Consider the following 16,591-nt stretch of genomic DNA (forward strand, 5'->3'; position numbering starts at 1 on the left):
TTGCTGCCACGTGTAGCAAGAATCTCCCCTTGCTATGCATGTTACATCGGTCAAAGCTGCAACTACAATGTGTTCAACGCATAAGGAGAAAGAGCCGCTGATGAAATCTATGTCAGCGTACAAGTCTGTGTATGAGTGTTTTCGGTTCGTGTAAAACAAAGGAACAAGGGAACAAAGCCCGCCATCAAAGGAGGTACAGTGAACAGATCAGAATACCTAGTCAAAGCAAGAACGGTAAGCGAAGATTTTCTTATATTAATGTAGGATTAAAGTATCCATGGAGTAAAGAAACAGAATTTAAGAACACATGCCATTTATGTGTTGTGCCATAAGAACAGTCTGCAATTTGGATACTTGTGTCTACTGTTAAGAAGAAAACATATTAGGCTCCAGCCGAGCAGGAGGCCGAGCTCCGAACTGTTTAAGTGATTTAAGGAAAGTAATGTCATATGATCAGAGAGTGATTAAGTGTTAACAGATATTTTGAGGGAGAGAATTAAGTAGAAATAAGTACTATTCTCCTAGAGAGTTACATGTCAGATTTATTGAATTGTCTAGTGTTTATATGTAATGTTTCATGTATAATATTATCAGGTAACTTAATTGTTGAGAGTCTGAAGACAGATATATGTATAGAAGTGAGGAACTTATGTCCAGCAAGAGAATATAGTACAGAAGTTTTGAATTGTGATTTATTAAGAAAAAGGAACCCAGACTCTTTTAAGGTTAAGAATTTAAATAACATGTATACTTGTCTTTGTGAAATAATAAATGTGTTTCCTTTTACATAATCAATTGAGTTTGTCATATCTTCTGCGGATTTGAATTACCGTTTGAAAAATTTCGTACCTTGCATTTAAAGGGGAAACCAATAGTGATATGAGAATAGGGACCACGACTGTATATATCTTGATCCCTACAATTCTCCTTAAGTATTTTAGATAGTTTATCAGAATTTAGTTGCCGGCTGGTGCAGCCTTAAATCTATACAAATTTGTCGGCAACCGAAGTCTGATAGTAAGAGATACAAAAAGTTTAATGTAAAAGTTAAGGTAAATTAAAGATAAAGCATACAAAGAAAAACGGGGATATAACACTTGGTTTTCAATCCTTTTCCCAAGTAAGCAAAACAAAGCTTTGCGCATGAAATATATTCATGTCTGAGCTACGAGTATAGAGAGGCTAATGGCTTCATATCACATGCCTTTGTATGTATATCCCATAATGCAAAGCACACACACTCCCTTTCGGGCTTGCATAATTGAAGGGATCACTACTTGGACCGGTTTCCCTGTTTAAAGCGACCTGAAGGATGATTTAACTTGGCAGTGCCTCTGCTCAGTGACAGGCTCACCCTACCACCAGGCAGAACAGCTCATATTCCAGGGAAAATCATCAGTCAAGGAAGCCCTAATACAGGCCACCCCAATGGATCCAAATCCGTGGATGCTCAAAGCTCTCCAAGGCAAAAACCTTAAGAGAGCAAAAACTCTGCTCCCCTGGAATTTAGCTACCAACCAGTTTCGACCTTGCTGACCACTGGCTGACCACTGGCATCCTTCAGAAGTCGAATAAGACTTCCAACCGCTGCTCATCTAAATATAACAACAGATGATTATGCTTCAAAAAGGTTTTAGATTTATTTTTTCATCATTCCTATTTTGTTATTTTCCTGGAGAATATTTTAGCCTGTTTTTTTTTTAACAAACTGCACCGATCACCTCCTCAAAACCCAGAAATATATCCACGCATATACTCATCCGTATTTTTAGCCTAATCCTCCCCTTATTTCATTGCAATTACTTGCTTTCAAGGTTATTCGGGAGGTAAGTGCATGTGGCACTCCTGTTGTTGAGGAATAACAGAAACAGGAGTAAATAAGTGAAACGTGATTGAATAATTTTCAGGAATGATTTCTTTTTCGAGTTTTCCAATATTTTTACTCTGAATTCCTGTATATTTGACTATTATATTGTGAAAAATATTTACATCAAAGAATCAATTTATTATTATTATTATTATTATTATTATTATTATTAGTAGTAGTAGTAGTAGTAGTAATGATTAATACAATTTCCCTCATCCTCCTCAATATAATGATTGTTAGTATAGCAATGCTACTTTACTAAGGAATAATCATAGAACAATATAGATTCTTATTGTCTTTCTTGTCCGATAAGTGTTTCCTGTCTGTATATATGTGTGTTCATAGGACTGATTTGCCTATTTCCAGGAAGAAAAACCTACTCATCTTAGTATTAGGCCTACTAACTTACCTTCAGTTGAAGAGGACTAATAAAAATTATGTGCCTCGTACATTTATTAATGGACAAATTTTACTCGGATTTGCTATTTGAAACTTTTACAAAAAATTATCGAACCGTTCCAGTTTTCAGTTCAGCTCTATTCGGGGCTACAAAGAAAAGTGTCGAAATTATGTATTACAATAACTCGCTGACTTAGAAGTTTTCAGTACTAGAAGCTGTCTGCACGGTTCAGTTCCAAATGGATCACTTTTATCATAACATTTCCGTAAAGAAGTTCCGAAATGATATTAGCAATTCTGCTCTGGCTGGATGAATAATGAAATTTTCAATTTCAGTCTGACTAGAGTTATTGTGACAAAATTTGGTAGAACGAAATGTCTTCTCTACAGATAAATCGCTATCTGCACAATGAAGCAGCATGTACACTTACATTAAATGTTCTAAAATGCAAGAAAACAATTATTACGTTTCATTGACCCCTTCCATATGTTGTCTGTATCATGAGTAATGTTCTGTATTGTTACTGAAGATTTTTAAACAATACTTTGCAAGAAAAATGACTTTTTGATGAATTATGAAAGAATTCATCGAAAAATTTTTGGTGAATTGTTTTTTCGACGAATTGTCGTTCGATGAATTGGTCATTTGATGAATTGCCTTTTCGATGAATTGCCATTCGTTAAATTGTTGTTTGATGAATTGTTTATTCGGCGAATTGCTTTTTCGATGAATTGCTGTTCGATGAATTGTCTTTCGATTAACTGTTTTTCGATGAATTAACCGAGTCTCTGGACTCCATAGAGATGCTGTAAAATAATAATAAAAATAAATAAATAAAATAAAAGATTGCACACACACAAAGTAACTTTATGATTAAGCTGCTTGTATTTATAGGCCAACAACTTTACATCAGATTGCCTATGATATAATTTTATAACATTATTATTATTATTATTATTATTACTACCCCAAGACCTCATGGAGTCAAAGACTCATCTGGGAGGTCCTTTTATCACACACACACAGCTCATCATACCGTGTCTTAAACACATTCAAACTCCTTGCAGACACCACACTTTCGGTCAAGGCATTCCAATCATTCACATAACGTGAATGATTATACAGTATAACATAATGTTGGTGGATTGTGAGTGGTGGAAGCAGAGTTGTAGAGTAGATGCCCTCCCTCGATGAGTCTTTGGACTCCCTGGAGGTGACTACTACTAATAATAATAATAATATAATAATAATGATTATCAATTATAAAAAAATATATTTGGTAAAATGAATATAAACAACCAAAATTCAAGTACTTGCATATTTCACTATATTAAGTAACAAAAGAATTGTTAATAATAAGACAGATTTAAAAGCACTTAGTACTTCATTTTCTCTTATAAAAGTGATGAGTTCCATCTAAATGCATTTGGTGGGTGCCAGTTAGAGAGGCTGTTGCTGCAAGGAGGTGTAAAGTGATATGAGCAAGATATCAGAGGAAGTAAAAGGTGAAGCAAAAGATCAGGAGAGAGAGAGAGAGAGAGAGAGAGGAACTGGCAAGACTGAAGTAGTTGTAAATGAGAATAGTAGTAGTGTGAGAGATTATGATGCAAGAACAAGAATGCAAGATGGACAGGAAAACGAGGAGAGGGGTGACACAGTATAAGGAGAGTGGATGTTGGAAGTAGTAGTAAATGTGTGTATGAGGATAGTAAGCATGGAAATGTGATAGTCTAGGATGCAAGGGGTATAGTTGAATTTGAATTATATGGTAATTGATGATAAAGGCAACTGGGAATGGTTCGGGGGGGGGGGGGATCAAAACAAAAAATTTGCATGGTTAAGAGTGGTTATACCTAAAAGTGATTTGCTGTGATTTTACAAATGCCATGAGCATCAGAAATAAGGGTGATGAAATGGTTTTGCTGACTGAGTTTATTTGCCCAGAAATTGTTGGAATAAATGAAACATGGTTGGATAAGGATGATATCCTGACAGGAATAGAAATGAAAGGATATAATGTTTTTTGAGGACAGAAAGGACAAAAAGTGAGGGGGGGGGGGAGAAGGCTGTTGATGATAACAGGGGAATTATTTTCCCACAAAGTGGAGATGCAAGAGGGAAATTGTGGCAATGGTTTGAGTCCGTAGGTGTGAGGTGGAAGTTGATAGAAAGAGATATTTAGTCAGTCACTGCTATAGGCCAGGGAATGTGGAGAATGGTGATGGAGAAATGTATCAGCAACTCGGGTTAACAAACAAACAAACAAAGGAAGAGTGATGATTATGGGTGATTTTAATTGTGGTAATATAGATTGAAATGAAGAGAGCCTCTGTAGCCCAGTCAGTATAGATGAAGCTCTCTGCCAGAAAGACCTGGGCTCGATTCCAGTCTGTGACATGAGGAACATTTATCTGGTCTCACCCTGTCGGGCTCCGTGACAGGGTTGGGATTGCGTGCGTAAAAGTTGCATAAAAGTTTGACCCCAAATAGATGGGATAAGGCACAAAAGGAAGAAGAAGAAGAGATTGGAATGAAACAGCATCTGAGTATAAGGAAAATGAATTTCTGTGTTCTTGAGTTCTTAGAGAGACTACCTTAGGCAGTATGTAAGGGATGGTATGTGAGGGTTGAGTCTTATATCTAATCATTTCATTTGAGGATGGGATTGTTAGTGGGATGTCATCCCACGAGTTAGTGAGAGTGACCATAAGGTAATCACCTCAGTTGTGGCTAAACATACGAAGAACTCTCCTTGAGATTTGATATATTTGGAACTACAATGCTGGTGATTATGAGCAGCTTAGGCAATGGTTTGGAACAAGAGCATGTAATAGGAATTTAAGTGGATGGGAGATGAATGCTGCATGGGAACTGACCAAAAGAGAAGAGAGAGAGAGAGAGAGAGAGAGAGAGAGAGAGAGAGAGTTTTTCAGATATGGGGCAAGTAGAAGGAAGAGTGATTATGGTAAGATAATGTTAATGGATGAAGATGGTGGAATAGTAACTGCTGCAGAGGACAGTTGAAGTATTCAGTGAACAGTTTATAAGGGTGTTTCATCCTCATCAGGGCAAAATCATGAGAAGTGTAAGAGTAGAGGAAATAGGAAACTACAATTGAATTGTGAAACAGCAAGAAATATATGAAGAAATAAATGAGCTTGATGTCAATAAGGCAATAGGATTTGATAATATATCACCACATGTCTTGAGGGAATGTTTAAGGGAGTTGGCAGTAGCATTGGCATGCCTATTTAATAAGAGTCCTACAACAGCATAGGTCCCAAGAGAATGGAAAGAAGATAAAGTTGTTTTACTGCATAAAAGGTGATGACAGTTCTTGACTTGTGCAGTTTGCACAATCAGGAATTGTCCATTTGAGAGGAATAACACAATGGATTATGGCAATGATGAGAGGATGCAGTATGTAGAATAGAAGTTATAGTTCCATTGTACAATGCTTCATTTGGAATATTGTGTACAGATTTTGTTTCCTGATTATTGACATGAGTAGATTTTGAAAGGACTGGGAACATGACTAAAGTAGTGTCAGAACTCTGGAATGGTAGGAATTGGACAGATTGAGGAAATGCTGTCTACAGAATCTGTTAGGGAGGAGGGAGTGACATAACTGAGAAATATATATTGTCGGAGGTGGAGGAAATAAGAGATCTGGGGGTGATAGTAGATAAGGATCTGAAATTTAGGAGACACATAGCCAAAATTGTGAAGACAACACAAAGGCTTCTGGGAATGATGCAGAGGACACTGACTTGTAGAAGTAGGGAGATTCTTGTTCCATTGTATAAGGCTTTGATTAGGCCACACATGGACCATTGTGCCCAGATTTGGTCACCTGGTTTTCAGAAGGACGAAGAGATGTTCAAAAGGGTACAGAGGCGACTGAGTAAGGTAGTTTCTAACCTCTGAAATGTCATGTATGAGGAAAGATTGAGAAGATGCAACTTGCAGAGTCTGGTGGACAGAAGGAAGAGGGGAGATATGATAGAGACCTACAAGTTAGTAAGGGGGTTGTTATAGGATCAATGCTGGAGAGGTTCTACAGAAAATAGTGGGAGATCGGGGAGAACCAGAGGTCATCCCTGGAAACTGTATAAAGAGGGTGTGAGTAGGGGAGTGAGAAGCAGGTTTTTTTTTCCATGCAGAGTTGGGAATGATTGGAATACCTTGCCTGAGAGTATGGTGTCTGCAGAGAATTTGAGTGTGTTTAAAGCACGGTATGATGAGCTGTGTATATGATAAAAGGACCTCCTAGATGAGTCTTTGACTTCATGGGGTGTTGGGTAATAATAATAATAATAATATATGTGGTGAGAGATTTGTACCAGTTAATGGTGAAGATTTTTTTCCTTGAATAGGGAGACAAGCACAGAACATGAGGCAGTCCCCTGAATTTCTAGAGCAGGGGTGTCCAACCCACATCTTGTGGGGGCTGTGTATAAAGTGTATAAACTGTTAGTAATGCAGCTCCATATGATCTTAAACTTTTAACATTAGTATGTGATGTGAAAAATATGCTGTCTTTCTTTCTGTTTTGATTCAGGAATTCGAGAATAGGTTCCAAGATTTCAGAAAAAAATTTCAATTTTTTTGTATATTTGCGACTCCATTTTCAGTTGACATAAATGCATTACCTTCAAATTTTCAAATGGAATGTATAGAGTTGCAATCATATATTCAATTCAAAGAAAAATTTGATCATGTCTCTTTGCTAGATTTTTATAAGACCTATCTTCCGAGAGAAAAATATCCTTTGCTTCACAATTACGTTTTATTCATGTCATCACTTTTTGGTAGTACGTACATTTGTGAACAACTATTTTCAAGAATGAAGCATACAAAGAGCCAAATATCTCACTACAAAATAACTCACAGCATAAACACTAGTTTTGTGTTTATGCTGCTCTCTTTTTTTTTAATGATAAAAAATTTAAAAAAATAAAGGAAGTTTTGTTACTTATTATACATTAAGTATATTATACATTTTATATGCAGCCCAAGACAATTCCTCTTCACTCAATGTGGCCCAGGCAAGCCAAAAGGTTGGACACCCATGGAGATAAACAGAATATGCTGTCTGAGAATCTTATTAGTGTAAGAACAATAAATAAGTTGTTCTTATTATTGTTCTTACACTAATAAGAACAATAAATAAGTTTAAAGCATGGTTTGATGAGCCCTGCCTTTAATTGTGGGACCCCCACAGTATTTTAACCTCCTTAAAGGCAAAATCATAATATGTTTGCTATTGTATCTTCAGATTATTAAAATACTGTTTCTTATTTACTACTGGCTTTTTCAAGCTATTTTATTTGAAAAAGTTTTTGATTGGAAAAAAATTGCAGTATCTGTTACTGCAAAAAATTGCAGTAACAGATACTTCAAAAAATTATATACTTATATATATAAAATACAGTATATATATATATAAAATTATATATATATATATATATATATAATTTTGAAGTATGCCCACAGATGCTAGACCCCTTTGACACTTGTGCACATGTCAGAAGAAGGAGAATCCATTCCGATAATAGAGTAATCAATCCATCTTATGGGTTGAGTTGTTTTTTATTATTACACATCAGAAATTTAACTTTTCTTTTAAGAACATTGTAGTTTTTAAAGTGGGAACTATTTTTATTGTATAACAGTTGGAAAAGTTTATGTATAACTTGATTTCGCGTGTTAGTGACCAATCCATAGATTTTTTATTTCTTTCTCCCTTTCAGCATGAATTGACTATTCTTGGCATTCTGCCAGACTGTGTTCTATGAACTGTGGGCATACAATATATATATATATAAAAGTGAGGACCCCCCCCCAATCAATTTTATTTAACCATGATTTTGCTTTTGTTGAAGTTTAATTTAAATTATTAATGAAATTTTCCAGATATTACATCGTCAAAATCACTATGTACTTGTTTGGTATAACTTCTCTGCTGCCTTGGAACTTTTTTATACAAGCAAATGATGTAAGTATTGATTAATATCAAAAGCATGCTCATTTACCATTGTAATGGTGAATAGCAAACTTTTTGAACTATGTTGTTAATGATGACAATTCCAATTTTATTTTTAATCATAATTTAAAGACATATATTTTATTCCTCTTGAATTCAGCTGATTAATTTTAAATCTTTGAAGTAGTAATCTTATAGTGCTTTTAAGATAATATGCATGTTAGTTTAAATTTGTTGCTGTAGAAAGTTTTCTGCTGGTTAGAAAATAAATTATATTAGAGAAATTATATTATGCAGTCAACAGCAGTCCCCAGAATTTCTAGAGTTTAAACATGCAACTGTGAAGCAGACCATTTTGGCCATTCAGCTGTAGCTGGGTCATGAAGATACTTCATGTGTAAAACTCTCTCATGCTTAGATAAAGAATTAAAACAAGAATATAATTCTGGTCTAGTATAATATACTTTAAAGTTATGATATTTACTTTAAAGTTACAAAAGGAAACTGTGAGCAAGAGGATAAGGAAGTGATTTCTTTGCATGGAGGGTGGTTGAACCGTGGAATGCATTGCCTGATGGAGTGGTGGGAGCGAGAACGGTCAATGAGTTTAAGGAGTGGTATGATAGACTTTGTGTTTCTTAGGAAGGACCTCCCACGATGAGTCTTTTGACTCCATGGAGGCCTGAATAATAATAATAATAATATTGTTTTTATTATAAACCTCCACAGAGTCCAAAGACTCATCATTCTTACAATGTTATGCACACATATCATATCATATCTACTCTGTAAACTTATATTGCCAAAGCACTCACAGCCACCTCTGACTACTAATTTCTCACTTATCACTCTCCAAGAAAAAAAAAATCTAGTCTTTGTTGCCCACTGTTATGCAACATCCAGGCATGAATCCTCGTTCTCTCCATAAAATCCCTTTCAGTAATTTATTATTATTATTATTTATTATTATTATTATTATTTCCCAAGACCTCATGGAGTCAAAGACTCATCTGGGAGGTCCTTTTATCACACACATCATATCATACCGCGTCTTAAACACACTAAACTCCTTGCAGACACCACACTCTCAGGCAAGGCATTCCAATCATTCACAACTCTTCACGAAAAAAACCTGCCTTTCACTCCCCTACTCACACCCCTCTTTATACAGTTTCAGGGATGACCTCTGGTTCTCCCCTGATTTCCCACTATTCTCTGTAGAACTTCTCCACCATTGATCTTATAACAACCCCTTACCAACTTGTAGGTCTCTGTCATATCTCCCCTCTTCCTTCTCTCCACCAGACTCTGCAAATTACATCTTCTCAATCTTTCCTCATACTCAACATTCCAGAGGGCAGAAACTACCTTACTCAGTCGTCTTTGGATCCGTTCCAACATCTCTTCGTCCTTCTGAAAACCAGGTGACCAAATCTGGGCACAATGGTCCATGTGTGGCCTAATCAAAGCCTTATACAATGGAACAAGAATCTCCCTACTTCTACACGTCAGTGACTTCCGCATCATTCCCAGAAGTCTTTGTATTGTCTTCACGATTTTGGCGATGGGTACCCTAAATTTTAGATCCTTGTCCACTATTACCCCCAGATCTCTTATTTCTCTACCTCCAACAATATATTCTCACCAAGCATAAATTCAGCATCCCATCTTTGTTTTCCAAATTTTAAAACCTTACATTTTGCAACATTGAACTCACATCCCCATTTGCTTGCCCAATCACTCAATTTATTCATGTCTTCTTGCAAGGCCACAACATCTTCGCTACTCTTTATGGTTCGTCCCAACTTTGCATCATCTGTAAACAACTGAATCCGAATCTTCACCAATATTATTAATATAAGTTAAATAGTAATGGCCCTAAAACAGATCCCTGAGGCACTCCACTAGTGACTTTCCTTTTCCTGGATATCACACCCCCATACACAACTTGTTGATACCTATCAGATAGCCAGTCTCCAATCCAATGCACTAATCTAATATCCAACCCCATCTACTCTAGTTTGCCTGTCAACTTATCATGAGGTACTCTATCAAAAGCCTTTGCGTAATCCAAGTATATTACTGTGTATCCTTCTCTGTCCAAGGAAGCAGTCACTTTATTGTAATAAGTAAGTAGATTACTAAAACATGACCTCCCTTTAGCAAATCCATGCTGTCCATCAAAGATAATACCATTGTTGTCAACCCAATTCTGGATCCTAGTTCTCACAAGCTTCTCCAACAACTTAACCATAACACCTGACACAGAGATAGGCCTATAATTTGATGCTTGAGTTCGATCACCTCCTTTATGAAGTGGCACAATCTTGCCCTCCTTCCACTCTTTAGGAACTTGACCAAGTGCAAGACTCGTATTAAAAAAATATGTCAAGGCAGGTGTCAACTCTCTGGCACATTCCTTAAGAATATGCAGTGATATATTATCACGTCTCACAACCTTATTTACATCTAGTTTACTCAACTCCCCAAACACCTCTTGCTCACTTACAGTCAGTCTCTCCTCCCCATCATCAACTGCTCTCAATTTCTCCATGAAGTCACATTCACAAGATTGAAAGATCTTTATGAACTGTTCATTAAGTATCTGCACCACACATTCTGCAACAGCTGTCTTTATATCATTTCCTCCAATCAATGTCATCCTTCCATAATCATTCTTTCTTTTGCTGGCTACATATCGAAAGAACTCCCTAGGATTCTTTTTGGCTTCATTAGCTAACTGCTGTTCATACCTCTCTTTAGCTACTCTCACCAACCAAGTCACCCTCCTTGCCTGGTCTTTGTAGACCTCATGAAATTGGTTACTTCCACTTCTCTTATGCTGCCTTCACAATGCCCTTTTTCTCTGTATCGCATGCTTAATCTCTTTATTCATCCATCTCACACCTACCTTATTTAACCTTCTCACCCTTGGAAAACATTTAGACATTGCATCTACTAAATTGTTTTTGAAAATCCCCAAGCTGCATTGATCTCTTTTCCAGCTAACTCCTCAATCCATGCTACACCTGCAAGCTGTCTCCTGAGCTCTTCATAATCACCCCCTTGTAGTTCCACATATACCCTTTTTCTCACAGAGGTCCTCACACTGCTGGCAACCACTCAGGTAATTACCTCATGGTCACTTTCACCAATTGGTGGATGATTTGACACCTCATTTATAATTACATCCTCTGATGAGATGACCAAATCCAAGATCCTTAATCCTCGTGTGCCCTCTGTTACATACTGTCTGAGGTAGTTATCCCTCAAAAAATCAAGAAACTCATTTTCTTTACTTCCAGTTGCTATCTCTTCATTCCAGTCCATATTGCCATAATTAAAATCACCCATAATGATCACCCTTTTCTTATTTGCTTGGCTTATTTGACTATACATTTCACTATCACCTCCATCCACATTACCAGGTCTATAACAACATCCCACCAAGTATTTGATTCTATTCACCTCTATCTCACACCATACTACCTCAAAACCACTGGCCCTATTTCCCTCTTGCATCTCTACCTTGTATGGACATAACTCTTTCTCTATCATCAGCACTCCCCCTCCCCTTTTACCCCTTCTATCCTCACGAAACATATCATACCTTTCCATCTCTATTCCTGTCAGGATGTCGTCCTCATCTAATTTATGTTACTATCATATCCTCTCTTTCTCAACCATCAACCAAATTTTGTAAGCCACAAACAATCAATCTATCCTCATATAGCACTCCACTGACTAGCCACCATTTTGGTCACTCACCTCTAGATACTTTCAAACACAGCTCTACATCCCAGGATACCTGGATGACCACATTTGTGTACGGTAGTTAGACCAGATGCAGTTATATCAAATCTATATAAAAGGCATCATAATTTCCTTATATCTTGTCAATGTGTTCTTCTATATTCAGATGATCCATTGAGCTATTTTGGCTACTTTTACAATATGCCTCAAAACTTTAAATCCCTGTATGCTGCTAACCCAAACTCCCCAGCATTACCAATTTCCTGCAGTCCAGTTCTAACAATGTATACAGATGGGATATTTTCATCCCAAAATCTTCTGCCCACACTGTCAGTCTGTTTAATCATCCTGAGGATTTCTACATTACCTTGTCACATTATCCTTCTAAGTTTAGTATCATTAGCAAAAAACTGGTATTCCTCCCTATCATTGACAGTATCATTAGTGTCACCTGGTCATCTGTTCTGCCATATACTAACATTATGAAATCAGTTTTTACAAACAGGTTTTTTGGTCATACTACAGAACTTTTCTTCCTACCCACCTCCTCTTCCTCCTGATAATTTGTTCATAGAATGATGATTTGAGCAGTAGGCTAATAGATTCAGCAAGATTAAAGCTTAGGTGGATTTGATTTGATTTGTGGATACTCCTCTAAATGTACACTATCTTCCAATAATTGTCTTCACACTCCTGTTATTTGAAGTTAGAACATTCCAAGTTTGTTAAAACATAAAAACCAGTGTACTGATAGTAGGAAGCAGTATTTCATCATAGCAGTTGAATATCGGTGGTATGGCAACATGACGTGAATTCAGTGACTTTGAGAGCGAGAGAGAGAGAGAGGTGTCATCATTGTGGGCTGTCATATTGGTGGCACATCCATACGTGCCATTGCCATTCAATTGGAGCATCCAAAATTGATGGTTAGCGACTAGTGCAGGAAAAACCCAGGGCAGCCGCCAAAAATGACTGACAGGGACAGGACAGTGTTAAAACGGATGGCATGCAAACAACCAGCTACAGTCAGCACAGACCATTCGTGATGAGTTCTAGAGTGCCAGTAACACCATGATGAGCACTAATACTGTACGAAAAGAACTCTGTTTACTGGCTTTCCATGGAAAATCAGCGGCACACAAGCCAAACATCACAACAATAAAGAAGGCAGCTCATCTGGCCTGGTGCAGAGAACGTGTGAACTGGACAATTGACCAGTGGAAAATAGTACTACTCTAAAGCGATGAATCAAGGTTCACCTGTTTCCATTCTGATAGCAGGGTGTGAATGTGGAGGCAGCCTGGTGAACGTACAGTTTAATGGTGGAGGATTAATGCTCTGGGGGCATTCAGCTAATTTGGAGTGAAACCATTGGTCGTTGTCTGTGGTTTCATGAAGGCAGCTCAGTACCTTGATATTCTGGATAATTAGGTGCTGCATACATTGTATGCAGCACCTAATTATCCAGAATATCAAGGTGCCTGATGCCACAAAGCTGCAGCTGTTATGGAATGATATGAAGAGATGGATGTTAAATGACTGCTCCAACTTGATTGATTTGGTCCTGATCTCAACCTCATCGAACATCAGTGGGACAAATTGGAGCGGCGATTGAGTCAAAGAGCAGCATGTCCTCAATCTGTTGCGCTAAACTCAGTGCTGCTTTCATGGAGGAATGGAGACAAATTCCACCTGACGTCTGCACACCTCGGTGGCAAGCCTCCCTCAAAGGATGCAGGAGGTGATCAAAGCCTGGAAGTTGGCATCCACCTTAACATATTTGTTTAAGATGGATCTTGCACTAAGTCAGGGTCGGCAAAGTTATTTGCCTGTCCCCCCCCTTCAAGAGTTTCTTGACTTTTTATTGACCCCCTATATTTTACTATTACGTAATTATAATAGGACAAGCAAAAAAAGACACTTATGTGAGTTTTTAGATTGTTTATTTTATATTTACAGTGTTTATTGTATGTATAATATAGTATATATTATTACATTACTATTACTACTACTATTACTATCACTAGTAATATCACTAGTATTACTAGTGATATTAATAAACTACTGGTATTAATATCACTGGTATTACTACCAGCACTGCTCAATTCTTCAACATAGAGAAGTTTAGTTCGTGAATGAATAACGATTGAATTATAATATGTATGTTGATGAATTTTAGAACATTAATGCTCACTTGTATGTCGATGCGCAAAAATGAGACTGGGATTGAATACTTGTAAGTATCAGTAAATAAGAACCACGCACGTGTTGTAATCTCGCTCCCACTGCGCCGGCCGGCAGGAACCACCAACATCTGTTTATTGGAAATACGTAATTTTGGCCTACTTGATTGGCCTCAGTAACTATTTTCATGACCTTACTCCATCGTACAGGTCCTATTCATGGACCTGTAAGATGGAGGTACTGATCCCACGATTCACTCTTAATTGCGTTGTCATTACCCCCATGTCTTTTGTCATGGAGGTAATCCAAGTTAACCGAATTAAATATTACCCATACAATGATGTCTTATATTTTTCTGTTGACCCCTTATATTTTTCTGTCGACCCCTTTGGTGACCACTGCACTAAGTCAACTTCCAAAGGAGTGGAAGGAAGGCAACACTGTGCCACTTAGTAAGGGAGGTAACAGAACTCAAGCATCAAATTATATGCCTATTTGTGTGACAGTTGTTTGGGTTACAGTGTTGGAGAGGCTGGTGAGAACAGGATCCAGAATTGGATTAAAAACAGTGATATTATCTTTGATGGACAGCATGGATTTGCTAAAGGGAAGTCATGTTTTAGTAATCTACTTATGAGGGTGGTCTGACAATCTCTCGGCCTTGACCATAGATGGTAACACTATCAGCACGATTTTTTTTTTATAAGTTGGCACATCTGTCATAAGCATTGACGTGAAATTGCAAATCATTCTATAAGTAGCTTGTTTTATACAGCTGTCTGAAGCAAAAGTGTTCTGTATCCCTTGAAATGGATAAAATTGAGTATTGTGTGGATATAAAATTCTTTGTAAAAGAAGGTTTAAAGATGATCCACATGGAGGATGTATAAAAGTGTAACAACACTAAAAATCATTAATCAAGTGCATGATATGGCATTGAATGACTGGCGAGTCAAAGTGCGTGAACTTGCTGAGACTATAGGCATTTCAAAAGAACGTGTAGGATATGTTTTGCAGGAAGAATTGCAAATGAAAAAGCTTTGTGCAAGATGGGTGCTGCGCTTGCTCACAGCAGCAGATCAAAAACGCACTCGCATGAAAATCTCTGAGTAGTGCTTGGAGCGTTTCAACAAGAATAAAACTGATTTTGTGCATCGATTTATTACTATGGATGAGACTTGGATTCACCATTACACACCAGAATCCAAACAGCAGTCAAAACAGTGGACAGAAGTGGATTGTTCAACACCGAAGAAGACAAAGTCAGTTCCATCAGCAGGAAAGGTCATGGCATCTGTGTTTTGGGATGCGGGTAAAAAAATAACCATGGATATTATTCCGATCTTTTAATCAGACTAGATCAGTGTTTCTCAATGTGTGGCATATGCTTCACAGGGTGGCAATTTGAATATTTTGGGGTGCAATTAGAAAATGATGTTGTATTCATCACCTCATCACTGACAAAACACTCACCATTGTTGGTGGGGGGGGGACATCAAAATCTTTCAGGTGTTGAGGTGGGGCATGATCCAAAAAACGTTGGGAAATACTGTACTAGATGAAAAAATTTGTGAGTAAAGACCCGGTGTTCAGAAGAAAAAAAATCATCTTTCTTCAGGAAAATTTGGCTCCCTCTGACTTCTATCTCTTCCCAAAACTAAAACTCTTCCTCACTTCTCAGCATTTTTCTTCGAATCAAGAGGTGATTGCAGCTGTAGAGGGGTATTTTGCAGATCTTACTGAGAACCAGGGACGAGCTAATGGCGCTGGAACATCACTGGAATAAATGTATTAGTCTTAAGGTTTTGTTGAAAAATAAAAATAATTTTGAAATTATAAATTCGTTTTTTCATTGTTAGGTTGAGAACCTTTCAGACCACCCTCATACTTATTACAATAAGGTGACAGCTTTATTGGATAAAGGAAATAGATACACAGTAGTATACTTAGATTTTGCAAAGGCTTCTGATAGATTACTGCTTGATAAGTTGATAGTCTAACTAGATCAACATGCCAGAATTATGGATTTTTTTATACTTACTTATTTTTCATATATCTTAACTACGTCTCAGACACTGACCATAATTTGCCATTTCTGTCCCATTTTCTCTCCTTTATGTAATTAAATTATTTGACCCTCTTTTCATACCATGCCACATCAGTGCTGAGATGTAATTTAAACAGTATACTGAGGAGGGAGGCTATTAGTTCCCTATTTATATGGAAAAAGAGGGAAATTAGCCAAAACACTAAACTAGCAGCATATAAGACAATGTTCAAACCAGTTTTGAGTTATGGATCTGAGAGCTGGGTTAGAAATAAAGCATGGAAGAAAAATTAATTAGGGGAAAAAACAGATGACATCAATAGTATTATCATATTAAAAATGAATATATTAGGA

At 37.1% G+C, this 16,591-nt stretch overlaps 1 protein-coding gene across 1 annotated transcript in view; it reads left to right on the plus strand.

The window, feature by feature from the left end:
• LOC150097734 (equilibrative nucleoside transporter 2-like) overlaps window positions 1-16,591 on the plus strand; it is a 260,759-nt gene that overhangs the window by 40,882 nt on the left and 203,286 nt on the right. Inside the window, exon 3 of the mRNA XM_090407215.1 lies at window positions 8,184-8,265. Coding sequence (XP_090263341.1) covers window positions 8,184-8,265 — 82 coding nt within the window. The remainder of the gene's footprint in view (window positions 1-8,183; window positions 8,266-16,591) is intronic.

This window comes from Typopeltis vanoorti, chromosome 17 (assembly GCF_054136105.1).
Source record: "Typopeltis vanoorti isolate ZY-2024b chromosome 17, IOZ_Tvanoo_1.0, whole genome shotgun sequence".
NCBI lineage: Eukaryota > Metazoa > Arthropoda > Arachnida > Uropygi > Thelyphonidae > Typopeltis > Typopeltis vanoorti.